The sequence below is a fragment of the Felis catus genome (genome assembly GCF_018350175.1).
Source record: "Felis catus isolate Fca126 chromosome X unlocalized genomic scaffold, F.catus_Fca126_mat1.0 chrX_random_Un_scaffold_90, whole genome shotgun sequence".
Classification (NCBI taxonomy): domain Eukaryota; kingdom Metazoa; phylum Chordata; class Mammalia; order Carnivora; family Felidae; genus Felis; species Felis catus.
The window spans coordinates 1-23,856 of NW_025408533.1; the positions used below are offsets into that span (position 1 = coordinate 1).

At 56.4% G+C, this 23,856-nt stretch overlaps 5 protein-coding genes and 1 pseudogene across 5 annotated transcripts; 3 read left to right on the forward strand and 3 right to left on the reverse strand.

Annotated features, from left to right (window-relative positions):
- Positions 1–6: 6 nt before the first annotated feature.
- LOC123383698 (sodium- and chloride-dependent creatine transporter 1-like) lies at positions 7–2,608 on the reverse strand (the record flags this gene model as incomplete). The annotated part of the gene is given in 8 exon segments (XM_045051697.1): positions 7–107; positions 200–260; positions 263–307; positions 384–521; positions 643–755; positions 1,347–1,471; positions 1,562–1,665; positions 1,752–2,608. Coding segments are annotated over 8 exon segments (792 nt in total), but the record flags the coding sequence as incomplete, so codon positions are not given.
- A 1,101-nt stretch (positions 2,609–3,709) lies between these two features.
- LOC123383693 (cancer/testis antigen 1-like) lies at positions 3,710–4,992 on the forward strand. The gene is made up of 3 exons (XM_045051691.1): positions 3,710–4,006; positions 4,351–4,479; positions 4,693–4,992. The coding sequence occupies exons 1-3, from the start codon at positions 3,714–3,716 to the stop codon at positions 4,829–4,831; spliced, it is 561 nt and encodes a 186-aa protein (XP_044907626.1). The 5' UTR covers positions 3,710–3,713; the 3' UTR covers positions 4,832–4,992.
- Positions 4,993–8,666: 3,674 nt separating this feature from the next.
- LOC123383688 lies at positions 8,667–9,337 on the reverse strand (annotated as a pseudogene).
- On the reverse strand, positions 8,667–16,619 carry LOC123383692 (olfactory receptor 3A3-like). The gene is given in 4 exon segments (XM_045051690.1): positions 8,667–9,872; positions 9,874–10,300; positions 15,219–15,346; positions 15,879–16,619. Coding segments are annotated over 2 exon segments (789 nt in total). The 5' UTR covers positions 10,141–10,300; positions 15,219–15,346; positions 15,879–16,619; the 3' UTR covers positions 8,667–9,350.
- Positions 16,620–17,270: 651 nt separating this feature from the next.
- On the forward strand, positions 17,271–18,406 carry LOC123383694 (EKC/KEOPS complex subunit LAGE3-like). The gene is made up of 3 exons (XM_045051692.1): positions 17,271–17,407; positions 17,789–17,914; positions 18,127–18,406. Exons 1-3 carry the CDS (start codon positions 17,325–17,327, stop codon positions 18,251–18,253), a joined length of 336 nt encoding a protein of 111 aa, XP_044907627.1. The 5' UTR covers positions 17,271–17,324; the 3' UTR covers positions 18,254–18,406.
- Positions 18,407–21,665: 3,259 nt separating this feature from the next.
- LOC123383689 (collagen alpha-1(I) chain-like) lies at positions 21,666–23,645 on the forward strand. Its single transcript, XM_045051687.1, has 4 exons — positions 21,666–21,717; positions 21,932–22,703; positions 22,970–23,095; positions 23,313–23,645. Exons 1-4 carry the CDS (start codon positions 21,666–21,668, stop codon positions 23,455–23,457), a joined length of 1,095 nt encoding a protein of 364 aa, XP_044907622.1. The 3' UTR covers positions 23,458–23,645.
- The last annotated feature ends 211 nt before the right edge of the window (positions 23,646–23,856 follow it).

Here is a 23,856-nt window from a genome sequence, read left to right on the forward strand (position 1 = left end):
CCTTACCATGCAGACCAGCGGGGTGAAGAAGGACCAGCACCATTTCATCCAGGGGCAAGGGCGGTACCCGATCATGCAGGCGACGTCGTCCATGAAGCGGTCGGCTCCTGGGGCGAGCGAGGCGGGAGGGCTGGAGCCGGACGCCCCACCACCCCTGCTCCGGCCCGCACCCCCAGCTCGCCCCGGGGCCCGGACCTACCGTACACCCAGGCGACCACCACGCACTCCCAGAAGGCCTGCCACAGCAGGGTCGTGCTGCTGGGCTGGCCGAGTAGTAGTCAAACAGCTGGAAGACGTACATCCCGCCCTGGGGACGGAGCCGGGTCAGGGAAGGTGGCAGGCAGCGGGAGGCCTGGGGCGGCCCCCACCCCGCCCCCACTCACATCAGTCACCATGGAGAGGTCGATGACAAAGCAGAGGGCGCAGCAGAGGGCCACGGAGATCTCCCTTTGGAAACGGAAGTAGTAGGAGGCCGGGAGGAGGTCGAGCAGGCCGGTGATGAAGCCTTCCACACCTACAAACTGTGGCCGGGCGCTCAGGCCACGCCCTTGCGGCCACCTGCCAGCCGTCCCCCCTCGCCCCAGGGCCTCCCCCACCCTCCCGGCACCCTCCGTCCTGTCCCCCCCCGCCCCCCCTGCAAACCTGGCTGTCCAGGCCGAGCAGCAACAGCATGAAGAAAAACAGGGCAGCCCAGAGGGGGGCCACAGGCATTAGCGTGACGGCCAGGGGGGAGGCGATGAAGGCCAGGCCGGGCCCTGAAGGGGGAAGCGGCAGGGTCTCGACACCTGTGTCCCGCGCCCGCGTTCCGTTCCGTCCGGCCTCGTCACTGCCCGCCGCCCTCCCCTTCTCCCCTCCCCTTCCCTGAGCTTCCAAACTGAAGCATGACGCCGGGGCGGGGCGTGCGGTGGCTGGGGGCCTTTCCCCTTGAGTCAAGGTGTTGCCGGGGGGGCCTGAGCCCGCGAGAGCGGGGTGTCTGGCTCAGGCTCCGGGTCTTGCCGGCCGGCTGCCCTTGTGGTCACCGGTCACCGTTCACCCCGGAAAGCCCCTCCTCTCCCTCTGCAACACTCGGCCGAATGTGAGGGGCTCAGCCCAGGGCCCCGGGGAGGGATGCACGGATGGACGGACGAGAGCTCGAGGCCCCCCGTGGCCCGGCCCGCGAGGCTCCGGCTCGGGGCCAACGGGAACAGCTGTGCCTCGCAGTTGCTCGGCCAGGCCTCCCTCGGCCCCGAGTGACGGGACAAGCGAAGTGAATCTGTCTCTCGTTTCCCAGAACGTCTGTGTGCACGTGTGTTCGCGGATGGGGTCTGTTAGGACGGAAGGCCGGGCGGAGAGGTCGGGGTCCTCACCTGATTCCGCCACCTTGGAGATGTGCACGCCCTGCTCTGCGGCCATGAAGCCCAGGATGGAGAAGACCACGAAGCCAGCGAAAAAGCTGGTCCCGCTGTAGATGAGGGCCAGGATGATGGCGTCCCTGGGGGCAGAGGGGCCGCGGGGACTGGTCAGGCCGCCTGCTGCCCGAGGATGCGTGGCGGGGGCGGTGGGGCAGCCTTGCGGCACCTACTTGTAGCAGTTGTTGTTGAAGCGGTTGTAGCTGCCCAGCGCCGTGAGGGCGCCCAGGCCGATGGCGAAAGAAAAGAAAATCTGGGTCCCGGCATCTATCCACACCTGGAGATAGACCAGGGCGGGGAGGAGGTGAGGGGCCCTGCCGGCCTGGCCCGCCCCTCGTCCCGTCCAGCCCACCGCCCCCTCACCTGAGGGGACCCCAGCTTCGACCAGTCAAGCTTGACATAGTAGATGATGCCATCCAGGGCGCCGGATAGCAACACCCCCCGCACCAACAGCACGATAAGGACCATGCAGGGGAAGGTAGCCGTAAAGTACACGATCTGGGGCGGGGGGGGGACGGAGGGGGGACCTGCTCAGAAGGGGCCCTGCGGCCCCGCCTCGCCACTTAGGGGCCCCCAGCCTCAGCAGGGGGACAGGCGGGCCACACTCCCCCCACTGTGGTACGGTCCACTCCGAGGTCAAGCGGGAGGCCAGCCTGCAGCCCCCCCTTCTACTCCTCAGAGCCTGGGCTCCTCCTGAAGGAAGTGGGGTGCTCAGCTGGCCATCGGCCGCCCCAGCAAGTATAGGTCAGCTGTAGAGAGGGAGGGCGGAGGCAGGACCTTCCCCGGCTGGGGAGCAGGACATGACTTGGAGGCAGGTCCCATGCCTCCTGTGGTTCTCTGCACAGAGGCAGGGTCCTGGGCAGGACGGAGTGGACTGGGCCGGCCGGAGACAGAGGCGACAGCGAGGTGACCGCGAAGACCTCTGCCTCCGTCCCACCCTCAGCAGAGCAGGACAGGTAGGCAAGGGAGGGCCACGGGCCGGGTCCCCCCAGGCTGGCCGCAAAGCAGAGAGTGAGGAAGTAGTGAGTGAGGAAGAGAGGGAAACTGGGGCGGGGTTGCCCGACACAGGCAAGTTCAGCTGGCGGTCGCCTGGGCCTGTCCCCTCAGGACGGAAGGCAGCTGGGCTGGAGTGTGGAAGTTGCGGAGGACTACCCAGGCACGCGTGGGAAATCCACCGGGCTGGGTTCAAGGACCTGCCCCCGCCTCAGGCCCTGGCCCGGTCACCTCGCAAGGCGTGGTGCCCCTGCCCCCCCCCCTCCGCGGAGACACCCCTTCTCCCCACCGGCCATGCTGTCCCCACCCCTGCCATCATCACCCACCCCGACCCGCCGGCCTCCAGCTGTACCTTTCCTGTTGACTTGACCCCCCTTGCAGACACAGAAGTAGGCCAGACCACCCAGCAGGCCGGCAGACACAGGGTCACCTCCCAGTTGAGGGCCCCTGGCACGTCCCAGGGCCCCCCCCCCCCCCCCGCCCCGCGAGAGCCGCAAGACTTTGTTCCTGGGGGAGGGACAGCCCGTCAGGGCTGCCACAGCAGAGGGCAAAGCGACCGGGGAGCTGTCGCCGGGGCGTAGGTACTCCCCCGTGCCGCTGCCCTCGGGTCCAGCTGGGTCCCCCTGGGCCCCTGGGCCCCCGGGCCCCCGGCCCAAGCCCGCAGCCATTGCGGTGTGGGAGGCGGGAGCCCGGGAGCCCCCGGCCGGAGGCCGGTCGCGCCCTCGGCGGTGTGTACCCTCCCCCAGGCTGGCAGGCACTAGGGGACTGACGGCGCCTGGGACCTACAAATGGTGAGGGAGCCAGGCCCGTCCCTTCCTTCCAGCTCCCCTAGGGGCCGTGCGGGCGCTCGGTGCTCCCTGAGGAGGACAGGCAGGGCCTGGGAGTGGCCCCTGCTCGGCATCCCGCGTCGCCCCCTCCCCCCCCCCCGGCCCCCGGGGACGGGTCCAGGCACACGCAGACCCGAGCCGTACGGGGAGCCCACAGACAGGGACAGGCACGGTGCTGTCCAGAAGCGCCTGAGCACGGCCCACGCCTCGATGCCCGGGACCCGGCGGGCGGCGGTCAGCTGGCTGCTGGCACGTGCGCCGCTGCTGGCGCCTGCGCAGAACACACGCTTGGGGGGAGGGGCGGGCCGGGCCGGAAACAGTCACGTGCCAGTGGCCTACAGGAGGGGATTCTGGGCATTAGCCTCCGGCCGGTTTGCGCAGGTGCGCGGGGAGCGCAGGTGACGTCACCCGCTTCCCGAGGGAGCCTCGTTAGTTCGTGCGTTCGTTCGTTCGTTCGTTCGTTCGTTCCCTCGGCGGTTCAGCCGAAGTCCAGGCCGGGGGAACCATGGAGGCCACAGATCGAGGCGCAGGCGGTGGGGCCGGCGGTCCCGAGGGTCAGCGTGGCCCGGGAGACCCCGGTGTCCCAGATGGCCCCGGAGGCCACGAGGGCCCCGGCGGTGGAGGTGGTGAGGGAGAGGAGTGTGCCGCGGCCGGTGCGGCCCCGCGGGTCGCGCAGGCGCCATGTGCTCCCGTCCCGGGCGCAGCTGCCGTGCCAGGGCTTGGCGGACACCCTTTGCCGGGACCCCGTGGGCACAGCGGGCCCACAGCCGGAGGGCCGGGGAGCCAGCCGCTGCAGTTGTATCCTCTTGGCCGAGTGGCGGGTGGCCGGGGCGATGGGCCTAGAGGAGGCGACGGGGCGGGGAGCGGAGGGGAGGGGGTTCAGCCTGGGGGTCCAGGGCAAGGAGGGGAGGGGGGGACCGGGGCACCGGAGGGACCGGCCCGGGGGGCGGATGGGCCAGGGGTGGCCGGGAGGGGTGGCGGGGAGAGGCGGCCTCCTGATGGACCAGCAAGGAGGGGAGCGGACCGGAGAGGATGGAGAGGGGGGAGAGTGGCCGTGGGGAAAGCAGGCCTCGGAGTGGTCAGGACGCCTGAGGCACCGACGCGATCGGTTTTCGATGATGCCTTAACCGAATGGCTACCAGCTACGTCACCATGCCTTTCCCGTCACCCACGGAGGCACAGGTGGCCCACCAGTGTCTGGCAACACAGGGCCAGCCCCAGGTCGGGGCAGTTCGGAAGGAGTTCACGGTACTCGGCAACGTCCTAATTATGTTAGTTCCAAACGGGTCCCTCGTGGGGGGTGGTGTCAGGTCGCTAGGGCCTATCTCCTGAGGGCCGTTCTAATAGTGAATTGGAGACACCAAAGGTTAGGTCCAAAGAGGTAGGTGTGGCACCCTGAGCCTGCGGCCACCTGAGGGGGGGCAGAGAGATAGGGGCAAGAGTGATGACATTTCATTTGGATTTTCTTTTTCCCTCACTTTTAGACGACTGACTGCCGAAGACCCTGGCCAACTCCAGGTTTCCATCGCCTCCTGTCTTGACCAGCTTTCCCTGTTGGTTTGGACCATGCAGCGCTTCGTGCCCCCGTTTTTCACATTGCCGGAGCCAGGCAAAAGGGGCTAATTGTAACCTAGCGTCCCTTCCTTCCCTAGGGCGTCCATTCCGATGCTGGTTGCCGCTTTATTACGGGGGTCTAATTGTTCGTATTGGACTTTGGGCCTTGTTTTTCCCCATTGCTGGAGGAGGGGCGTTCTTACAGCAGAAAATAAAACTATTTTTCCGCATCTGAGTGTATTTTCAGCTACAGTGTCAGAGCAAGGGGAGAAGGCAGAGAGAGAGAGAGAACCCAAGCAGTTCCTGCGCTGTGAGTGCAGAGCCCGACGCAGTGCTTGAACCCACCAACCGTGAGATCATGACCTGAGCCGAAACCGACTCAGGTGCTTACCTGACTGAGCCACCCAGGCGGCCCTCGTTGATTAATTTTTCAATTGGAATAGTCATATTTTACTTATTGATTGGTGAATGCTCTTTATATACAAAGATACCAAATCTTGGCCAAAGTAATTGAAAATACTTTCCTTCCTCATTGCTTCACTGAATTCTTGTTTATAGTTCTATTCTGTACTGGAGGGTTTTTAACTTTTTCTTGTATTTAAATATGAAGTTTATTGTCAAATTGGTTTCCATACAACACCCAGTGCTCATCCCGACAGGGGCCCTCCTCAATACCCATCACCCACCCTCCCCCCCATCAACCCTCAGTTTGTTCTCAGTTTTTAAGAATCTCTTATGTTTTGGCTCCCTCCCTCTCTAACCTCTTTTTTTTTTTTTAATGTATGCAAGTGGTACATTTTTGTCATTATGATCTTTGTAGTTTATGTCCAAGGGAAAGCCATCCCCACTGTAAAATTATAAAATTTGTCCCTCGTGCCATCTTCTAGTACTTTGAAATGTTAACACACAAGGAATTTATTGTGGTGTGAAAGATGACATTGGTCTAATTTTGTCCCCTTCCCCCCAAGGTTCCTCAGGTGTCTCAATGTCATTTATTGACTAATCCATATGTCTCCGCTGAATTGAAATGTCGCCTTCACCAGGGTCTAAACCTGCATCTTCATTTCTTCTTGCACATTTGTTTCTCCAGCAAATTTGGGCTAGGTGATCTGGGATGGCCTCTCTGAGGAAACGGCCCGAAGGTTACAGTAGAGAAAGTTGGGATTGGTGTGGGAGAAGGGACAGACAGAGACAGAGGAGGACAGACAGACCGACCGACAGAGAGATTTGATTGGCTCAGCTTGGATTGCCCTTCGAAGGGCGCAGGGAGAAACATGAGGACAAGAACGAGATGAAAGAGAGAGAGGCTAGGGCATCAGTGCATTAGAGGACTGTTGCACTGGGGATACCGGAGCATTTGGGGTTTTCTTCTTTCGTTAAGAAAAACCTATTATAAATAATACTACCATGAATATTTTGTTTAAAAAGATTGTACAGGGGCACCTGGGTGGCTCAGTTGGTGAAGCGTCTGACTCTTGATTTTGGCTCAGGTCATGATCTCACAGTTCTTGGCATCGAGCCCTGCATAGGGCCCTGTGCTGAGCATGGAGCCATCTTGAGATTCTCTCTCTCTCTCGCTCTCTCTCTCTCTCTCTCTCTCTTTCTGCTTCCCCAACCCCCGCTCACGTGCATGTGTGCGCGCTCTCTCAAAAGAAATAAAAGAAATTGAAATATATTTCTATATATGTTTAAATACACACAACCCTAGTTTCAGTGGTGATGGAGTTTTCAGGTTATTGAGTTCACGATCTTGTAGGAACTGTACATTCCCCCATGACCTACTGATCCAGGTTTCTGTAATTACGGCATATTACCTGGTTAGCGGCTGAGGGAGCATTATTCTACTATGTAGGAGAGTGAAGGATATGGGGAGAAAGGCCCAGATGGGTGGCTGCAAAGTTGATGTCCAAAGTCGAGCACAAGTCCCATGTCCTCATGGGAGGGTAAGGTTTCTCAGCCAGGACACAAGCAGTGTTCTAAGGGACCAAGCCAGAGCTGTGCCTGGAGAAAGAGATGTAAAATGAAGAGCCAGAAGCCAGAGTCAAACCCAACTTGAAAGAGTACGTAAAGAGCAATGGTGAAATTATTTGGGTTACTCGAGTCAGAAGAAAAAGAAAGCCGGTCTTGACCTTATTCCTAAGTCAAACAGTAAACAAAGCAGGGTGCGAAATCCAGAAGCAAACAGCCACAACCACAAATAAACCAACACCAGTGTCTAATTACACAAAGGTGTTAAGCTCTGTTAGGGAAGAAAACATCATAAACAAAATGGAAAGACAAGTTAGGAAGACATTAGTAACCCAAAGGGCAAACTAAAGTGAGTATCTTCAAAACACAAGTGACCCTTAGCAAATAAATCCATAAAAGACACAAACAGCCCAGTAGAAGATTGTACAAATGACAGGACCATGGGATTCCTGGAATAAGGATTATAAACAGCCAATTTGGTACAGGGTATTGTTTACCAGTGGGAGCGTCTACATAGCGTGAATGGAAGCCTCCACTCTTGGATCCCCCACGGAACGTTTCCATGAGGATCTGCGCTCAAATAAGGACAGCCAGAAGGAAAGTAGCAAGCACAAAGCAGTTTATTAAGGACAGTGCACTCTCCAGGTGGCAGAGCGGACAGGCCCAGAGGTGTCTGGGGTTTGGGGTGTCTTTTCTCTGTATGTTTGCATAGGTTCCGGATGGGTCACAGCTAGGGGGGTCTCCCACTGAGGGTGCTTCCCATCATGTGGGCAACTCCTCCTACCGGTTGGGAGGGGGAGTTTTTCTGGCCCCGCCCACAAGGTTCTGGCCAGAAGAGTCCATGGCCATCTTCCCTTGGGCGGGGAGAGTTGAAAACAAAACGAGGTAAATCTAGTATAATGAAGCTGTAGGTTACCCTGAGGCCAAGGTTGAAGAGGAGAGCCCCTGTTCTGCACCTGTGGCCCTTGGTCTGTCAACCTGGGGGTGTTGGAAGCCATAGGACCAGGATGTTAACAGCCACAAAGTCAGGACATTGTGCCCTCAGGCTTCTAACGTGTCACCTATTTAACACCGCCTTTGCCTCTGGCTCATGTCTAACCAACTGCCTACTTGATCGGTATGATCCTATGTATGCAAACAAGCAAAAGAAAAACCGTTATAAACGCAGATGAATATATCCTAGGAAAAAGTCTGGGAGGACGCACGTAAAACTGGTCATAATGGTTACTGCAGACACTGAGTTTATGGGAAATGTTTACTTTCTAACAACACACCTTTGTGTAAGGCATGAATGATTTTATAACACGCATACATTATAGTGGAAAAAAATTTAAATATCTAAGCGTTCGGAGCTGTAAGTGCACTATGATTCCAGTTTTGCTTGCCTACTTTATATGTGTATGCACGTACATTTGGTTTTTTAAAAATTTTTTAAGTATATTCATTTTTTTTGAAAGACAGAGAGAGACAGAGAGACAGAGAGACAGAGCACAGCAGGGGTGGGGCGGAGAGAGAGGGGGACACAGAATCCAAAGCAAGGCTCCAGGCTCTGAGCTGTCAGCACCAGAGCCCGACGTGGGACCCGAACTCACGAACCGCAAGATCAGGACCTGAGCCGAAGTCGGACGCTCAACCGGCTGAGCCACCCAGGCGCCCGTGCACATACATTTGTAGTGCAAGAAGAAACCTGAAATAAACCATCAAAATGTTTACAGTGAGGTTCTCTCGCGGTGGTGAGGTTATAGAGGGCATTTTTTTCTTTTTTGGTCACTTTGTAAGTTTCTGTAACTGCACAACCTATGCAATGACCATGTTTTACTTCCATAAATAGAAAGCAGTGTTTTAGAAAGAGGGGGGGGAAAAAAAGAGCAACAGAAATATTTGATCGTTGCTGAAAATGGGGGGAAACCTGGCACCCAAAATAGGATTCACCAAATGGATCACGTGCATGACATTTCAAACTCCTGTGTGATTGGATTCACCCCCAAAGCACTGGCATGTGCCAGCCCCACCCTGGAGAAGATCTTCATGAGCTTACACACATGGGGGGAAATGCCTGGTGGGATGGTAGGCCGAAGGCCTTCCAGTGCCACCTTCATTCCAATCTCCGTGTTGGAGAGGTCAGCAAAGGGTACCTCCCGTGTCACCAGTTCCCACAGAAGCACTGCAAAACTCCCCGTGTCTGCTCAGCGTCTGTTTGTGTCTTCAGGCTTCTTCTGCAGAGCTTCAGGGGCCACCCAGGCAGGTGCATACCTGCGCCCAGGGCATTGGAAGGAGAACCTGACGTCGGCCGTGCTGGTTCGGGCAGTCATGTCCTCATCAATCATTACACTACGGCTGCTGAGCGCGTGTCGTGGGATGAGGGGCTCTAGAGTGTGTACGAGGGCCATGCCCCTTGCCATGTCCAATGCAAACGTCACAGCCTGGCTCTGGTCCACAGCAAAATTGGTGCCTTCGTGTAATACATTGTACAGGGAGGGATCCATATGGCATCCAGTGTGCGACGAGGGTGGGGTGTGGAGCAGGTGGAGACTGACAGGCACCTAGCACTGGGAGCACATTCGGATGTGAGAAACTCCTGAGCCGGGGACACTCCTCGTTGATTTGATGTGACCAGTGCCTAGGAGGCACTTTCTTTCCCGAGGGCCTTGAACAAAGCCCTCTTCACCTCCTTGTTTCGCATGCTGTAGATGACGGGGTTGAGCATGGGGGTGAGGACCACGTACAGCACAGGGAGCGCCCGGTCCCGCAAGCCAGAGCACGCAGAGCTGGGGAGGATGTAGCAGAGGACTGGAGCGATGTAGAAAATGCAGACCACGGTGGTGTGAGCACCACAGGTGGAAAAGGCTTTTCTTCGGCCGTCAGCGGAGTGAATCCTGAGAATCGCAGCCACAACACGTACACAGGAGATCGCAACCGGGGCACGGGGTGCAAGAGCCACCACGAAACTGAAGACGAACAGGGCAAGCTCGCTGGCCCACGTGCTTGAGCAAGAGAGTCTGGTCAGTGGAGGGAGGCCACAGGAGAAGTGGGTGATGAGGCGAGGCCCGCAGAACCTCAGTGGAGCTGCAAGGACGGTGTGGGCGAACGCATCGGCCAAGGCAAGCAGGCGGGAGGTGGAAGCCATTCCTGCCCGGGTCCGTCCGACGGCCCAAGAGGACTAGGTGGTGCGGTGGCCGGCCGATGGCTGCATAGCGGTCACAGGCCATGGCTGTGAGCAGGAAGCACTCCCAGGGAGCCAGGAAGTGGAGAAAGAAGATCTGGGGAAGACAAGCACGATAGGGCACGGTCCGCACTGCTGCCAGCAGGTGTTCCAGCACCTGAGGCCCCGTGCTGGAGATATAGGCAGTGTCCAGCAGTGAGAGGTTGACTAAGAAGTCGTACATGGGAGTGTGGAGTCGGGAGTCCATCACAGTAAGGCTGGCAATGCCCAGCCACGCTGTGGACCAGCAGAAAGATCACAAAGAGCAAGGGCCTCAACTCCTCTGCGTCGGCCAGCCCTTCCAGAAGGAACAGCGACACTCGGGTCTCATTCCCCAGCTGCCCGGAACCATGCGCAGAAACCTGCACCTGTAGAGTCCAACTCAGAGTCAGATGAGGATCCAAGTGTGGAGTTCCAATTTGCACAAGGCAGCAGGGGTGAGGGAAGGTCCAGAGACAACAACAACAACAAGAAAAAGAGACAGGTTTCAAGCTTAAGAAAATAAGACTCAGAATTGGGGGAGTGAGGCTAGGTTCAGGAGGCCAGCGGTAAGGTCGAGGCCAGTAGAATGGAATCGGTAACCCCACACCAAGACAAGGTGCACAGACCTTGAAGCCACGGTGCATGCACCTCCTGCAAGGATATCAAAGTCGGTCCCTCAGAAGCTTCTACCTGAATAAGGACCCTAGACCTCGTAATTACCTGCAGTGGTCCCCTTATTTCACCCTCACCAACCCAGCAGAGCCCCAACTCAGGAGCAGTGATAGGACACTAGTCAGGTCCCTCCTCCTCCCGCTCTGAACCTTTCAGTGCCTCCCATCTCACTCAGCGTCAAAGCCAAAGTCCCCCCGGCGACCTACCAGGCCCTCTGTGATACGCTCTCCCTCCTCTCCTCTCCTCTCCTCTCCTCTCCTCTCCTCTCCTCTCTGACCATCGGGCAAGAAGTCTGTCAGCTCCGTGCCCCATATCACATCTTCGGACTGGCCCACAGCAGCAAACGCCCTTGCCTATCCCCTGCCTCGGTGGAAGAGAGCCCTGCCCTCCTATCCAAGGCTAGCTTGTCCGATTTCCCCAGCTGCTCTCTTCATTGTGCCAGCCCTGCTCGGCAACCCTTTTACATGGGAATGTGCTAAATGCCACTCGACTGTTCACTCTCAGATGGTTTATTTTATGTTATCTCGATTTTACCTCCATGAAAAAAGGAAGCAAAATAAAGACTTTTTCAGACATATAAAAGCTGAGATTAACTCGTTGTCAGCGGAAAACCTGCACTACAACAAATGTTAAAGGCTGTTCTCCACAAGCAAGGATGATAGCACGTGGGAACTTGGACCTACATGAAGTAATGAAGCGGGTTCCAGAACTGGAAAGTATGTGGGTAAATGTAAACATTTTTTTCTCCCTTCAAAATGTCTCTCAATCGTCGCAAACCATCTAAAGCAAAATTATTGACAACACGGCGTGGGGTGTGTAACTGCTATAGAAATAAAAGGTATGACAACAACAGCACAAAGGACACCAGTGGGTGGTTGGAAGGGTACTGCTGTAATGTTCTTACGTTACGTGCGAAGTGATTTGAAATTACTTGAAGGTGGTCTATAATGAGGTAAAACACATATTAGGATCCCTAGAACCCTAGGGTTAATATGTACACTTCTCTGGCGGAGATAAAGTGAATTTCTAGAAATTACTCAATCTGAAAGGAGTCGCGAAAAGACAGAGAGGGGAACGCAGAACACATGGGGCAAACAGAAAATAAATAGCAGGATGGTAGATGGAAACTCAACGATACCCCTCGTTACATTTATTCTAAATGGTCTAAACGTGGCAACTAAAACACGGAGATTGCCAGACTGGATAAAAAGGCAAAGCAAAACTATATGCTACGCGTAAGAAATGTGCTCTATGAAGACACAGATACGGTAAAAGTAAAAAGATGGGCAAAGATACACCATGCAAGTCTTCTAATAAGAAAGTTTGAGTAGCTATATTAAGAGCAGGCAGAACAGACTTCAGGACAAGGAATACGATGGGGTGGAGGACGTTTGCTAACGATAGAGGGGTCACTTTGTGAAGAAGACATAAAATCAAAACCTAAATACACAGTAGGAAAGAAATAATGAAGCTAAGAGGAGATATGAATAAAACGTTAAATGGACAAACAATAGAGGAAAATCCATGAAGCGGAAAGCCTTTTTTTCCTTTCTTTCTTTTCTGTTTTAATGTTTATTTTTGACACAGAGAGAGACAGGGAGCGAGTGGGGGAGGAGCAAAGAGAGAGGGGGGACACAGAATCCGCAACAGGCTCCAGGCTCCAGGCTCTGAGCCGGCAGCACAGAGTCCGATGCGGGGCTCGAACCGACGGACGGACCGTGAGATCATGACCTGAGCCGAAGTCAGACCTTTAACCGACTGAGCCACTCAGGCGCCCTCTCCCCCACTTTTTAAAGGTTTTATTCATTTTTGAGAGAGTGCATGTGGGGGAGGGGCAGGGAGAGGGGGACAGAGGATCTGAAGTGAACTGCGCTGACAGCAGCGAGCCCCATGTGGGGCCTGAACTCACCAACTGCCAGATCGTGACCTGAGCCAAAGTCGGACGCTCAACCGACTGAGCCACCCAGGTGTCCCTGAAAGCTTCTTTAAAACAAACAAACAAACAAACAAACAAACAAAAAACATACCAGGGGCGCCTGGGTGGCTCAGTCGGTTGAGCGACCGACTTCGGCTCAGGTCATGATCTCGCGGTCCGTGAGTTCGAGCCCCGCGTCGGGCTCTGTGCTGACAGCTCAGAGCCTGGATCCTGTTTCAGATTCTGTGTCTCCCTCTCTCTGACCCTCCCCCGTTCATTCATGCTCTGTCTCTCTCTGTCGCAAAAATAAATACATGTTAAAAAAATGTTTTTCTAAAAATACCAATAAAGCTGATTTTGAAAAATAAAGTGTAACCAGGGAATATTAGGAACAATATTTGTGGGTAAGTTTCCCAATTTAGATGAAATGGACAAATTCCTTGAATGACACAACTTACCAAAACTGACTCAAGAAGAAATAGAAGACCCGAATATCTATGAAAGCAATGGAGCCGAAAACTCCAGGCCCCCGTGGCTTTACTAGTGGCTACCTCCAAATACTTAAAGGAGAACTATCACCAATCCTACGCAAATGCTTTCAGGAAGCAAAGGAGGAGAAACATTTCCCAAATCATCTTATGAGGCCAGCATTACACAACCCCAAAACCAGATGAAGACATTGCAAGAAAAGAAAACCACAGGGCAATATCCTTCAGGAAGTCACACACACAAAAGAACTTGATTCGATATTAGCAAATTCAACCCAGCAACATACAAAGAGGATGATACCATCATGGCCAAGTGGGGTTTATCCCAAGAATTGGTTTTCATTAAAAACAAAAAAGTCAATCAGTGTCATCTGTCATATTAAGAAAATAAAGGAGAAAAAACATGTGATCATTTCAACAGACACAGAAAAAAAGCATCAGACAATATCCAACAACCACTCGTGACAAAAACTCTCGGAAAACTAGGACTAGAGGGAAACGTTCTTAATCTGATAAAGGGAACCTACAAAAATCCTACAGCTAACATGATACTTAATGGTGAAAGATAGAATCACCGCCCCCGCTCCCTCGCCCGCAAAGTTTGAGAAACAAGGTATGGATGTTCACCACTTCCATTCAACACTGTCCTGGAAATCCTAGGCAGTGCACTAGGCAAGAAAGAGGAATAAAAGTAGTGACACAGATTGCAAAAAAAGAAAAGGGATTATCTTTATTCAGAGATGACATGCTTGTTTACGTAGAAACCCCTAAGTGATGTACAAAAAAAAGAAGAGTGACATTTTAAAAAATCACTACCATTTATAATAGCATCCCCAAACATGAAGTATTTGGGGACACATGTAATAACATATGTGCAAAACCTTTACGGTGAACACTAAAACCTATTGATAAGTGAAAGAAAGCTTACAAAAATGGAGAAACGCATCCTATGCGTGGAGCGGAAGATCCTGTATTCTTTTTTCTTTTAGCGTTTATTTATTTATTTTGGAAGAGACAGAGAGAGCATGAGCAGGGGAGGGGCAGAGAGAGAGAGAGGGAGCGAGAGAGGGAGGGAGGGAGGGAGAGAGAGAGAGAGAGAGAGAGAGAGAATATCCCAAGCAGGCTCGGAGCTGTCAGTGCACACCCCGACTCTGGGCCCGGTCTCACAAACCGTGAGATCATGACCTGAGCCGTAATCAAGAGTCAGACGCTTAATCGACTGAGCCACCCAGGTGCCCCAAGGCCCTGTATTCTTAAGATGTACACTCCCACCACACCATTCTAGAAATTCATTGCAAACCCAGTAAAAATCGTGATAACGCAGAAATGGACAAGCTGATTCCAAAGTGTATATCCAAATGCAAAGAACCTGGAATAGGCAGCTCGAACTTGCAAAAGAGGAATAAAGTCGGGAGACACAGGATGACTAAAAGAGGATACAGACACAATGGAAAGTTCACATGTCACTGGTGGGACTGTAAATTGGTATGATCACATCGGAAAACAGTGCTTCCGTTTCTTATACAGTCACACTTACGCTTACCATGTGACCCAGAAATCCCACTTCTGCTAGTTACACAAGGGAATTAAAAATATATGTGTGTGCAAAGACTTGTACGTGAATCTTCGTATCAACTTGATTAACGATAACCGCAGTTTGGAAACAAGCCAAACGTCCAATAGCAGGTGAGTGGTTAAGCCTAAGTTACGGTACATCCACGCAATGGAATACCGGTCAGCAACAAAGAAGGATGGACATACTGTGTGATTCCTGGAAATTCCAGAAAAGGCAAAATCTAAGCTGAATTTGCTGTGTGGGGGCAGACTGTAGAGGAGGACATTGTCTGCACGGAGGCACAAGGGCGACTGTGAGAGCGATGGGAATGTTCTGTATCTCGGCTTTGGCTGTGGACACCTTTGTCGTAACTCATGAAACCGTACGCTTAAATGTGTGCAACTTCCCATACGTGCATTTTGCCTCAAATAAGCTGAGCAAAAACAAAAAAAGAGAGGGGACAAACAAAAACTGAATAGCAAAATGGCAGACTTACATCCGACCATATCGGTAATCGTATTAAATGTGAATTTGCCAAGCAGTCCAATTTAAAAGCAGACATCGTTAGAAGGGTGCTTTCTTTAAGTGACCAAACTACACGCTGTCTACGTGAGCCACATTCAAGATACAAAGACACCAATAGGTTACAAGTAAGAGGATGGAAAAGGACTTACGAATAAATAGTGAGCAAAGAAGCCTGATGTGGTTATATCGATATTAGAGAAATCAGACTTCGAGGAAAACTGTGTTACCAAAGATGAAGGGATGCGTTTCATACTAGTAACAGCAGCAATGAATCCATCTGGAAGAGAAAATGATCATAAATATGTCTGTGCCTAATGACACACCTTCAAAATGCACGGGGCGCCTGGGTGACTCAGTCGGTAAGCGTCTGACTTCGGCTCAGGTCATGATGTCACCGTTGGTGAGTTCCAGCCCAGCGTCGGGCTCTCTGCCCGTCGGCACCGAGCCTGCTTTGGATCCTCTGTCCCCCTCTGTCTCTGCCCCTCCCCCACTGGCTCTCTCTCTCCCCCTCTCTCAAAATAAATAAACTTAACACACACGCACACACACACACACGCACGCACGCAGACACACGCGCGATGCAAGAATTTTTGAGATTAATAGGTGAAAGGGACAAGTCCAAAATCACGGTTGGAGTTTTTAACATCCTCTCTCAGCAAGCGAGAGAGAGAGACAACACACTCTGTTAAAAGAAATAGAGCAGGGATTGGCAAACTACCGCCTCCTGGCCAAATCCAGCCCGGGGCCTCTTTTATGTGAAAAGTTTGTTGTCCCCTGACATAGAACATACGATCAGTGGTATCACCTACCTTGACCGATGTCTTTAGAACACTAAACAGGAGATCTGAATTTCACATGTGTGTCCACTACACATTGTTTTCAAGTACAAGTATGTTCGCCAAGATAAAGCATTTTCTGAGCCACGGACCAATTCTCAACACATTTCAACGTCAAGGATTGAAATTTAACCCGGTACGTCTCTGACCAGCCTTGCCTTGTTCTTGATTCTAGAGGGAAAGCTTTCAACCTCTCACTGTTGCGTATGATGTCAGCTGTGGGTTTTGTCGTATGTGGGCTTTGTGGTATTGAGCTATACAACTTTTCTCTGCCCCCATTCGTGGAGGATTTTTATCATGGAAATATGTTCTATTTTGTCAAACGCGTTTTCTGCACCTAGGGAGATGATCATATGGTTTTTATCTTTCATTCTAACGATGCGGTGCTTCGTTTATAGACACGCATGTGTTGAAAGATCCTTGTTTTCCGGCTGCAGGTTCCTCCTGCCCGTGCCCGGAGATGAGAGCTGCCTGCCCCGTAGACAGTGACAAAGAACAGGGCAGACAGAGACAGTCCGAGGCTCAGGCTGAGGCGCTCTTTGGTGACACTGCTCATTGAAATGCTTCCACCAGCCACAGGCCGCTCTAGACACTGGCCACCTTCTTGCTGTGACACCTGCCTCCAGGACAAGGCAGCTGTGCCTTTACTTTCCTCACTTGTCCTGAGGACCTATTCGGAGACGCTCAGGTACAGATTCGTGACTATAGAGTCACGGAGTTCTACACAGCTCAGTCACGTGCTCAGAGGCTTTAGGAGTTGGGCCATGGCAGTCTGTTTGGGCATGGACAGTGGGGACCATGAGCCGCACCACCGTGTGGGGAGTAGTGTCAGGCAGAGGCTTCCTGGATATCGCAGCTGGCGGGCCGTCGAAGGCTCGTGGCACGGCTGGTTCAGGCAGACGCATCGACGCGGGTGCCCATTTGGGCAGACGCCCTAGGGTGTCGTGGCACTCTAAGGGGTGGAGCTTCATAGGTGAGAACTGATTGGCTACAGAAGGGACTGCTTGGTGGGAACCAATCACAGGTCAGGAGGCATTACCAGTGGTCCGTGTGGACAGTTGCTCTGGGCATCCGGAATTGCATTGTGGAGTAAAGGGGTGAAGCATTGTGAGAGAGCGCTTTGTCCTTCAGTGATGCCTTGAGAGGGTGGGCGGATTCAAAGTTGGGTCTCAGGTGGCTGGTGGAGGCCCCGTGAGGGCAGCAGACGAAGGCACGGGTGCCGTGGGCGTGGTGGTGGGCGCAGCAGGTGGTGGCCAGTGTGTGCCAGGTGGACCTCGTGGTGTCAGTGGCCCCAGAGTCCCTGGTGGTTCGGGTGGTGCCTGTGACCCTGGCCATCCCAGCAACCCCGGAGGCCTGAGCGATCCGGAAAGAACCAGCATTGTGGGAGAGGTAGGTGCCGCCTCTGGTGGCGCTCTCCAAATGGAGCGGGCACCCTACACACCAGGTCCTGGTGGAGATGCCGCGCCTGGCGCTAGAGGTCCTGGTAACCGACTGCTTCAGTTGTATCCTATTCAAGGAGTCCCAGCGGGCTGGACGGCAGGGGGATGGGCTGGAGGTGGTCTGGCGCGCGGCGGGGTGGGGTGTGGGGGGGAGACTTGGGGAAGTGGAGTTGAAAGGGGAGCAGGAGGGAGCTCCGGGCACCTGGAGGGTATCGGCTAGGGTTTGGCCCGTGCTGACAGAGGATGGGGAGTGGGGTGGACCGCCTGATGGGACTGAAGCGGTAGGGACAATGCTATCCGGGGTGGCCTGGCTGTATAGGGTGGGAGGTTGTGGACAGCCTGAGGGTCAGCCTGGGGTGGGGAAGGCAGGCCTCACTGAAGAGGAGGCCTGAGGCACAGGCAAAATTAGTACTGTGGATGGTGCCTTAACCCAGTCTCCACCAGCACCCTCACTATACCTTTCCCCTCGGCCATGGATGCGGAGATTGCCCACAGGTTCCTGACTCCAAACGAGGAGCTCCAGGAGCCAGTTCGGGAGGAGCTCCATGTGAACGGCAGCATCCTGACTGTGTTAGTTCTAGAACGGTCCAGGGAGAGGGTGGTGGCAGGTGACCAGGGACAAGGTCAATTCCGGAGGAGCTGTAACGGAGACAAGGGAAACAGGAAAGGAGTGAGTCGAAGGAAGGAGTGTGGTGCTCTAGGATCGTTGCTGTGTGAAGGGGCGGAGCGGGGAATGTGCCCCACCGGCCCTCTAACTTGACTTATTTTTTCCTACCTCGTAGCCGCTTGACTGCCGATGACCCTGGCCAGCTCCAAATGTCCATCACCTCCTGTCTTGGCCAGCTTTCCCTAGTGATACGGGCCATGCAGATCATCATGCCCCCCTTTTTCACAAAGCCGCAGCAGTGAAAAGGTGGCTGGACCCAACTCTGTGTCCCCCCCACATGACAGTGATTCCTGCAGCAGCTGCCGTTTTCTTACTGAGGCCGCATCTTTTGCCTATACTGGCCCTTGGGTGCTTCAGATCCACATTTTTTTTTTTTTTTTTTTTTTTTTGGTGATCAAATGGTAACTGCTACTATTCTGTGTCTGGGTTTATTTTTAAAGCATCTACGCCTTCTCCTATTCTCGCCTTTGTTCTCAGGTAGGGGGAGAGATTCTGACATTCAGATACTCAAGTACTAGAAGGCAATTGAAGAAGACAAGTTAGGCGACGGGAGAAAAAAATTATGTCCTGTTATTCAGGACATTAACTACTGTCAACATGTTAGAACTTTTGTTTTAGTTTTATACTAGCATATACATAGTCATGTATAATACCTGCAGAGTAGGACTTTGTGGCTTCTCGGCCTTGATTCAGATCTGTGCAGAAGAGCGCTGGGACAGCTGGCTAGGTCGGCCCCACTGCCCATTCTATACTCCCGTGTCATCAGAGGCCTCATTCCCTGAGGTTCCGAACCCACAATTCTCAGAGCTCCTTGTGGTTGGCTCTCACTTGTATCATCCTTCCCCAAAGTGTTTTTCCAGTTTATTACGCTGCTGCTTGCTTCCCTGAAGTCCTGACAAGGGTCCTGGAGGAAAACAAAAAGGGGAAGAGGTCTCCCTGAGGTGGGGAGGGGACATGAAGTACATTACCCTTTGCCTTCCCCTCCAAGACTCTCTTATTTAGCACAACAGTGGGGCCACGTACAAGGCACCCGAGTGGCTGAGGAGGGGAATGGGCGACGCCCCGGTGCACGAGGTGAGTCTCTAAATCGGAGAGAGGAGGAACAGAGCCTTGCCTGAGGGAGAATTAGCAGTGTCAGCAGAGAGAGACTGAGCAGTGGAGAACGCCGTGACTCTATAGTTACGAATCTGTACCTGAGCGTCTCCAAATAGGTCCTCAGGACAAGTGAGGAAAGTAAAGGCACAGCTGCCTTGTCCTGGAGGCAGGTGTCACAGCAAGAAGGTGGCCAGTGTCTAGAGCGGCCTGTGGCTGGTGGAAGCATTTCAATGAGCAGTGTCACCAAAGAGCGCCTCAGCCTGAGCCTCGGACTGTCTCTGTCTGCCCTGTTCTTTGTCACTGCCTACGGGGCAGGCAGCTCTCATCTCCGGGCACGGGCAGGAGGAACCTGCAGCCGGAAAACAAGGATCTTTCAACACGTGCACGTCTATAAACCCCGCCCTCGGCCGCCTCTCCAGCAGCTGCTGCCTCTCCAGCGGCTGCTCCCTCACCAATCGTCGCCACGCGCTGTGACGCGTGACCCCACTGCACCCACGCAAACCAGTCCCACCTCAGCTCCACCCCCTCCCCACACCCCTAGCCCCTCCCCAGACCTCGTGGGAGGCCGCCAGGCACCACGGCCTGTTGTCCAGAGGGCCCTGCCTCTTCCTTGGGCTCAGTGTCCCCAGCACGTGGGGCTCCACGACCTCGCAGCGGTTCGTGGAGGGAGATGGGCCACAGCCCAGACGGACACGGCCCCGCACCCCGTCCCCTTCCCCGGTACCGGTGGACACACCACAGCGGCCTTTGGAGGGGGCGACTGAGCACAGGTGCGGATCAGATCGGCGGTCTGGGAAGGTCACGAAGGGGCTCCCGTCGGGGGGCAAGCCTGCCAGTAGCAGGCAAGGAGGGAAGGGATGGCGACTGGAGCTAAAGTAGTTAGTGGCCACGGAGAACAGGGATGCGGTCGCATAGGGAAAAACCACAGTGCAAAAGGGAAATCACTAAAATCCCAACTTAGGAAGCTACTGTATATGTGCACGGAAATCCTGCCACGGTAGCCTGAAGTGTAAACACCTCGTATGTCTGTGTGGTGGGATTGAGGGTGGTCCCCACTTCTTTTGTGTGCATTTCTCCCCCAAAAGGTTCAGAATGACTTTACATGACCTTTGGTGTTTTCAATTCTTTGACATCCTTGTGTGCGTGATCTCTACGCCCCACGTGGTGCGGCACTCACGACCCAGTGAGTGCTTCCACAAGTCAGGCTTGAGAGAGCAGATGATGCCATCCAGGGCGCCGGGCAGCAGCACTCCCCGCACCAACAGCACGACGAGGACCACGCAGGGGAAGGTAGCCGTGAAGTACACGATCTGGGGCGGGGGAGGGACGGGGGGGGGGTAACCTGCTCAGAAGGGGCCCTGCGGCCCCGCCTCCCCACTTAGGGGTCCCCAGCCTCAGCAGGGGGGCAGGCGGGCCACACTCCCCCCACTGTGGTACGGTCCGCTCCGAGGTCAAGCGGGAGGCCAGCCTGCAGCCCCCCCTTCTACTCCTCAGAGCCTGGGCTCCTCCCGAAGGAAGCGGGGTGCTCAGCTGGCCACCGGCCGCCCCCGCAAGGACAGGTCAGCTGTAGAGAGGGAGGGCGGAGGCAGGACCTTCCCCGGGTGGGGAGCAGGACATCGGCCTGGAGGCAGGTCCCATGCCTCCTGTGGTTCTCTGCACAGAGGCAGGGTCCTGGGCAGGACAGAGTGGACTGGGCCGGCCGGAGACAGAGGCGACAGCGAGGTGACCGCGAAGACCTCTGCCTCCGTCCCACCCTCAGCAGAGCAGGACAGGTAGGCAAGGGAGGGCCACGGGCCGGGTCCCCCCAGGCTGGCCGCAAAGCAGAGAGTGAGGAAGTAGTGAGTGAGGAAGAGAGGGAAACTGGGGCAGGGATGCCCGACACAGGCAAGTTCAGCTGGGGGTCGCCTGGGCCTGTCCCCTCAGGACGGAAGTCGGCTGGGCTGGAGTGTGGAGGTTGCGGAGCACTACCCAGGCACGCGTGGGAAATCCACCGGGCTGGGTTCAAGGACCTGCCCCCGCCTCAGGCCCTGGCCCGGTCACCTCGCATGGCAGGGTCCACCTGCCCCCCCCTAGCGGAGACACCCCTTCTCCCCACCGGCCATGCTGCCCCCACCCCTGCCATCATCACCCACCCCGACCCGCCGGCCTCCAGCTGTACCTTTCCTGTTGACTTGACCCCCTTGCAGACACAGAAGTAGGCCAGCACCCAGCAGGCCTGCAGACACAGGGTCACCTCCCAGTTGAGGGCCCCTGGCACGTCCAGCCCCCCCACCCCGAGAGCCGAAAGACTTTGTTCCTGGGGGGAGGGGGGGACAGCCCGTCAGGGCTGCCGCAGCAGAGGGCAAAGCGACCGGGGAGCTGTCGCCGGGGCGGTGCTCCCCCGAGCCGCTGCCCTCAAGTCCAGGTGGGCCCCCCTGGGCCCCCGGCCCAAGCCCACAGCCATTGCAGTGGGAGGCAGGAGCCCGGGAGCCCCCGGCCGGAGGCCGGTCGCGCCCTCGGCGGTGTACCCTCCCCCAGGCTGGCAGGCACTAGGGGACTGACGGCGCCCGGGACCGACAAATGGTGAGGGAGCCAGGCCCATCCCTTCCAGCTCCCCTAGGGGCCGTGCGGGGTGTGCTCCCTGAGGACAGGCAGGGCCTGGGAGTGGCCCCTGCTCGGCATCCCGCGTAGGCCCCCCCCCCCCGGCCCCCGGGTCGCAGGGCCCCCGGGACACGCAGACCCGAGCCGTACGGGGAGCCCACAGACAGGGACAGGCACGGTGCTGCCCAGAAGCGCCTGAGCGCGGCCCACGCCTCGATGCCCGGGACCGGGCGGGCGGCGGTCAGCTGGCTGCTGGCAAGTGCGCCCGGCTGGCGCCTGCGCAGACACAGGCTTGGGGGGAGGGGCGGGCCGGGCCGGAAACAGTCACGTGCCAGTGGCCTCACCAGAATGCTCTCGGGGACGTAGGAGCCCGACAGTGACGTCACGCGTCGGGGGGCGCAGCGTCCGGAACCAGCCTCCATCTCCTCGGGGTCAGCGTCGACCGGATCCAGGCTCTGCCGGCTCGGTGGGAACCAGCTCCGCGGGGTCTGTCTGCGCAGGCGCCCTGGCCATCCCCGACAGCCTTGCGCGCCGAGGGGCCGGGCTTCGCGAGGCCTGCCAGGGGTCTCAGCGGTCGGCCGACAGTGGGCGCAGCGTAGCGGTGGGCTCTGAGGAGGCCGGTGCGGCGGCCACGAGGGCCCCGGACGACGAAGCGGCCTCTCCGGCCCCGGACGACGGCGCGGAGGAAGTGGCGGTCACGCAGGCCCCTGACGATGACGGCGCGGACGGCGCGGCGGTCACGCGGGCTCCCGAGGGTGGCGCGGAGGACGCGGGGGCAGGCCCACAGGCCTCCGACGGAGGCACGGACGGCCACGACCCCCAGCTTAGCCCCCGAGGTCCCGGTTGCCAGGGCAACTGCAGCCGCCACGATGGCGAGGGTGGCCCTGGCAGCAAGGGAGCAGTGGTCGAGGGGGCCTGCGCCCCTCCCCTGGCCGAACGGGCCCCGAGGGCCCTGGCCCCCGGTGGAGACGCAGCGCCGGCGGCGGCGGCGGTGACCTCCTCAGGACTGCTGGAGTTGTATCCTTTCCGTGGAGCCTGTCTGGGCAGGGGCCGTGGCGGGGTGGCTGGGGAGCAGGGCGGCAGCCCGGGGACGGGATGGACGGGGGCGGGGGTGGGCAGCCTGGCGGGCCCCCAGGGTGGGGGAAGCGGCTCAGGGTGGGCAGAGGTGGCGGGAGGGAGCGCGAGTGTCCCGGGGGTAGAGGCGGGCCTCTGAGTGGTCAGGAGGCTTCAGGCCATGGGAACTCCAGGAGCCCGTTGTGCCTTAACCGGGTGCCTCCCAGCAGGCTCACTGTGTCTTTCCGGTCGCCCCTGGAGGCAGAGATGGCCCGCAGGGCCCTGACTACACACGTCCAACGCCACCGAGGGTTGGCTCAGAAGGAGCTTTGCGTGAGGGGCAGCGCCCTGGCCGTGTGAGTCCTCCAACAAGAGTATGCGCGGGACGGGTGGGCGGTGGCGGCGGGTGCCGTGGTCGCATCTCTGCCTTCCAGTGCCGTCGTGGAGGCCCCGACGCACGCTGTTAGGTGGAAGGCGGGGGGGTGGGGGGTTGTGTGGGGGAAGGGGCTGGTGCCCTGCACCTCCACAGCAGGTCTCCCCTTTAACCGGATTTCCCTCTTCCCTCACTTCTAGGAGATGGACTACTGAAGACCCCATCTGCTTCCGAGTTTCCGTCAACTCCTTCTTGGACCGGCTTCCCCTGGTGATACGAAACATTCGCGCCTTGGGGTCCCGGCCTCCGCGGCGCCTAGGTCCGGGAAAGGGGGCCGAGGCCTAACCTGGTAGCCCTCACTGGGCAAGGCACGGGGCGTTGACACTTGGCGTCCTCGCCACTTTACTATCGGGGGTCTAACGTTCTGCAGGTCCGGGCCTCGGTGGCTCTTGGCCCACTTCAGTTCCTTCCCTGCGCCCGGAGGGACGGGCGCTTACGTGTTTGTCACTGCACAACATGAAACTGAGCTACTCTTTTGTGTCCGAGTTTCTTCTCAGTTCCTGCGCCTCCACATTTTCTTACCTTTGTTCTGGTGTTGGAAGGGAGGTTCTGGGAATCGTAGTCCAGCAGCCCAAGCTTATCGAAGACGACTCAGGGAGAGGAAAATCAGGTCCTATATTCAGCGGTAAATACTGCTGACGTTTTGGAATACGTTCCTAGTTGTATTTACCCGTTGAATGGATA

Coding starts and splice junctions, on each gene's coding strand:
- LOC123383693 (XM_045051691.1), top strand. CDS start 3,714: ATGGAGGCCACAGATCGAGGCGCAGGCGGTGGGGCCGGCGGTCCCGAG. Junction 4,007..4,350: donor GGGAGCCAGCCGCTGCAGTT/GTATCCTCTTGG, acceptor AATGGCTACCAG/CTACGTCACCATGCCTTTCC. Junction 4,480..4,692: donor CTCGGCAACGTCCTAATTAT/GTTAGTTCCAAA, acceptor CCTCACTTTTAG/ACGACTGACTGCCGAAGACC.
- LOC123383694 (XM_045051692.1), top strand. CDS start 17,325: ATGGAGCGGGCACCCTACACACCAGGTCCTGGTGGAGATGCCGCGCCT. Junction 17,408..17,788: donor GGTAACCGACTGCTTCAGTT/GTATCCTATTCA, acceptor AGTCTCCACCAG/CACCCTCACTATACCTTTCC. Junction 17,915..18,126: donor AACGGCAGCATCCTGACTGT/GTTAGTTCTAGA, acceptor CCTACCTCGTAG/CCGCTTGACTGCCGATGACC.
- LOC123383689 (XM_045051687.1), top strand. CDS start 21,666: ATGGTGAGGGAGCCAGGCCCATCCCTTCCAGCTCCCCTAGGGGCCGTG. Junction 21,718..21,931: donor TCCCCTAGGGGCCGTGCGGG/GTGTGCTCCCTG, acceptor GGCGGCGGTCAG/CTGGCTGCTGGCAAGTGCGC. Junction 23,096..23,312: donor AGGGGCAGCGCCCTGGCCGT/GTGAGTCCTCCA, acceptor CCTCACTTCTAG/GAGATGGACTACTGAAGACC.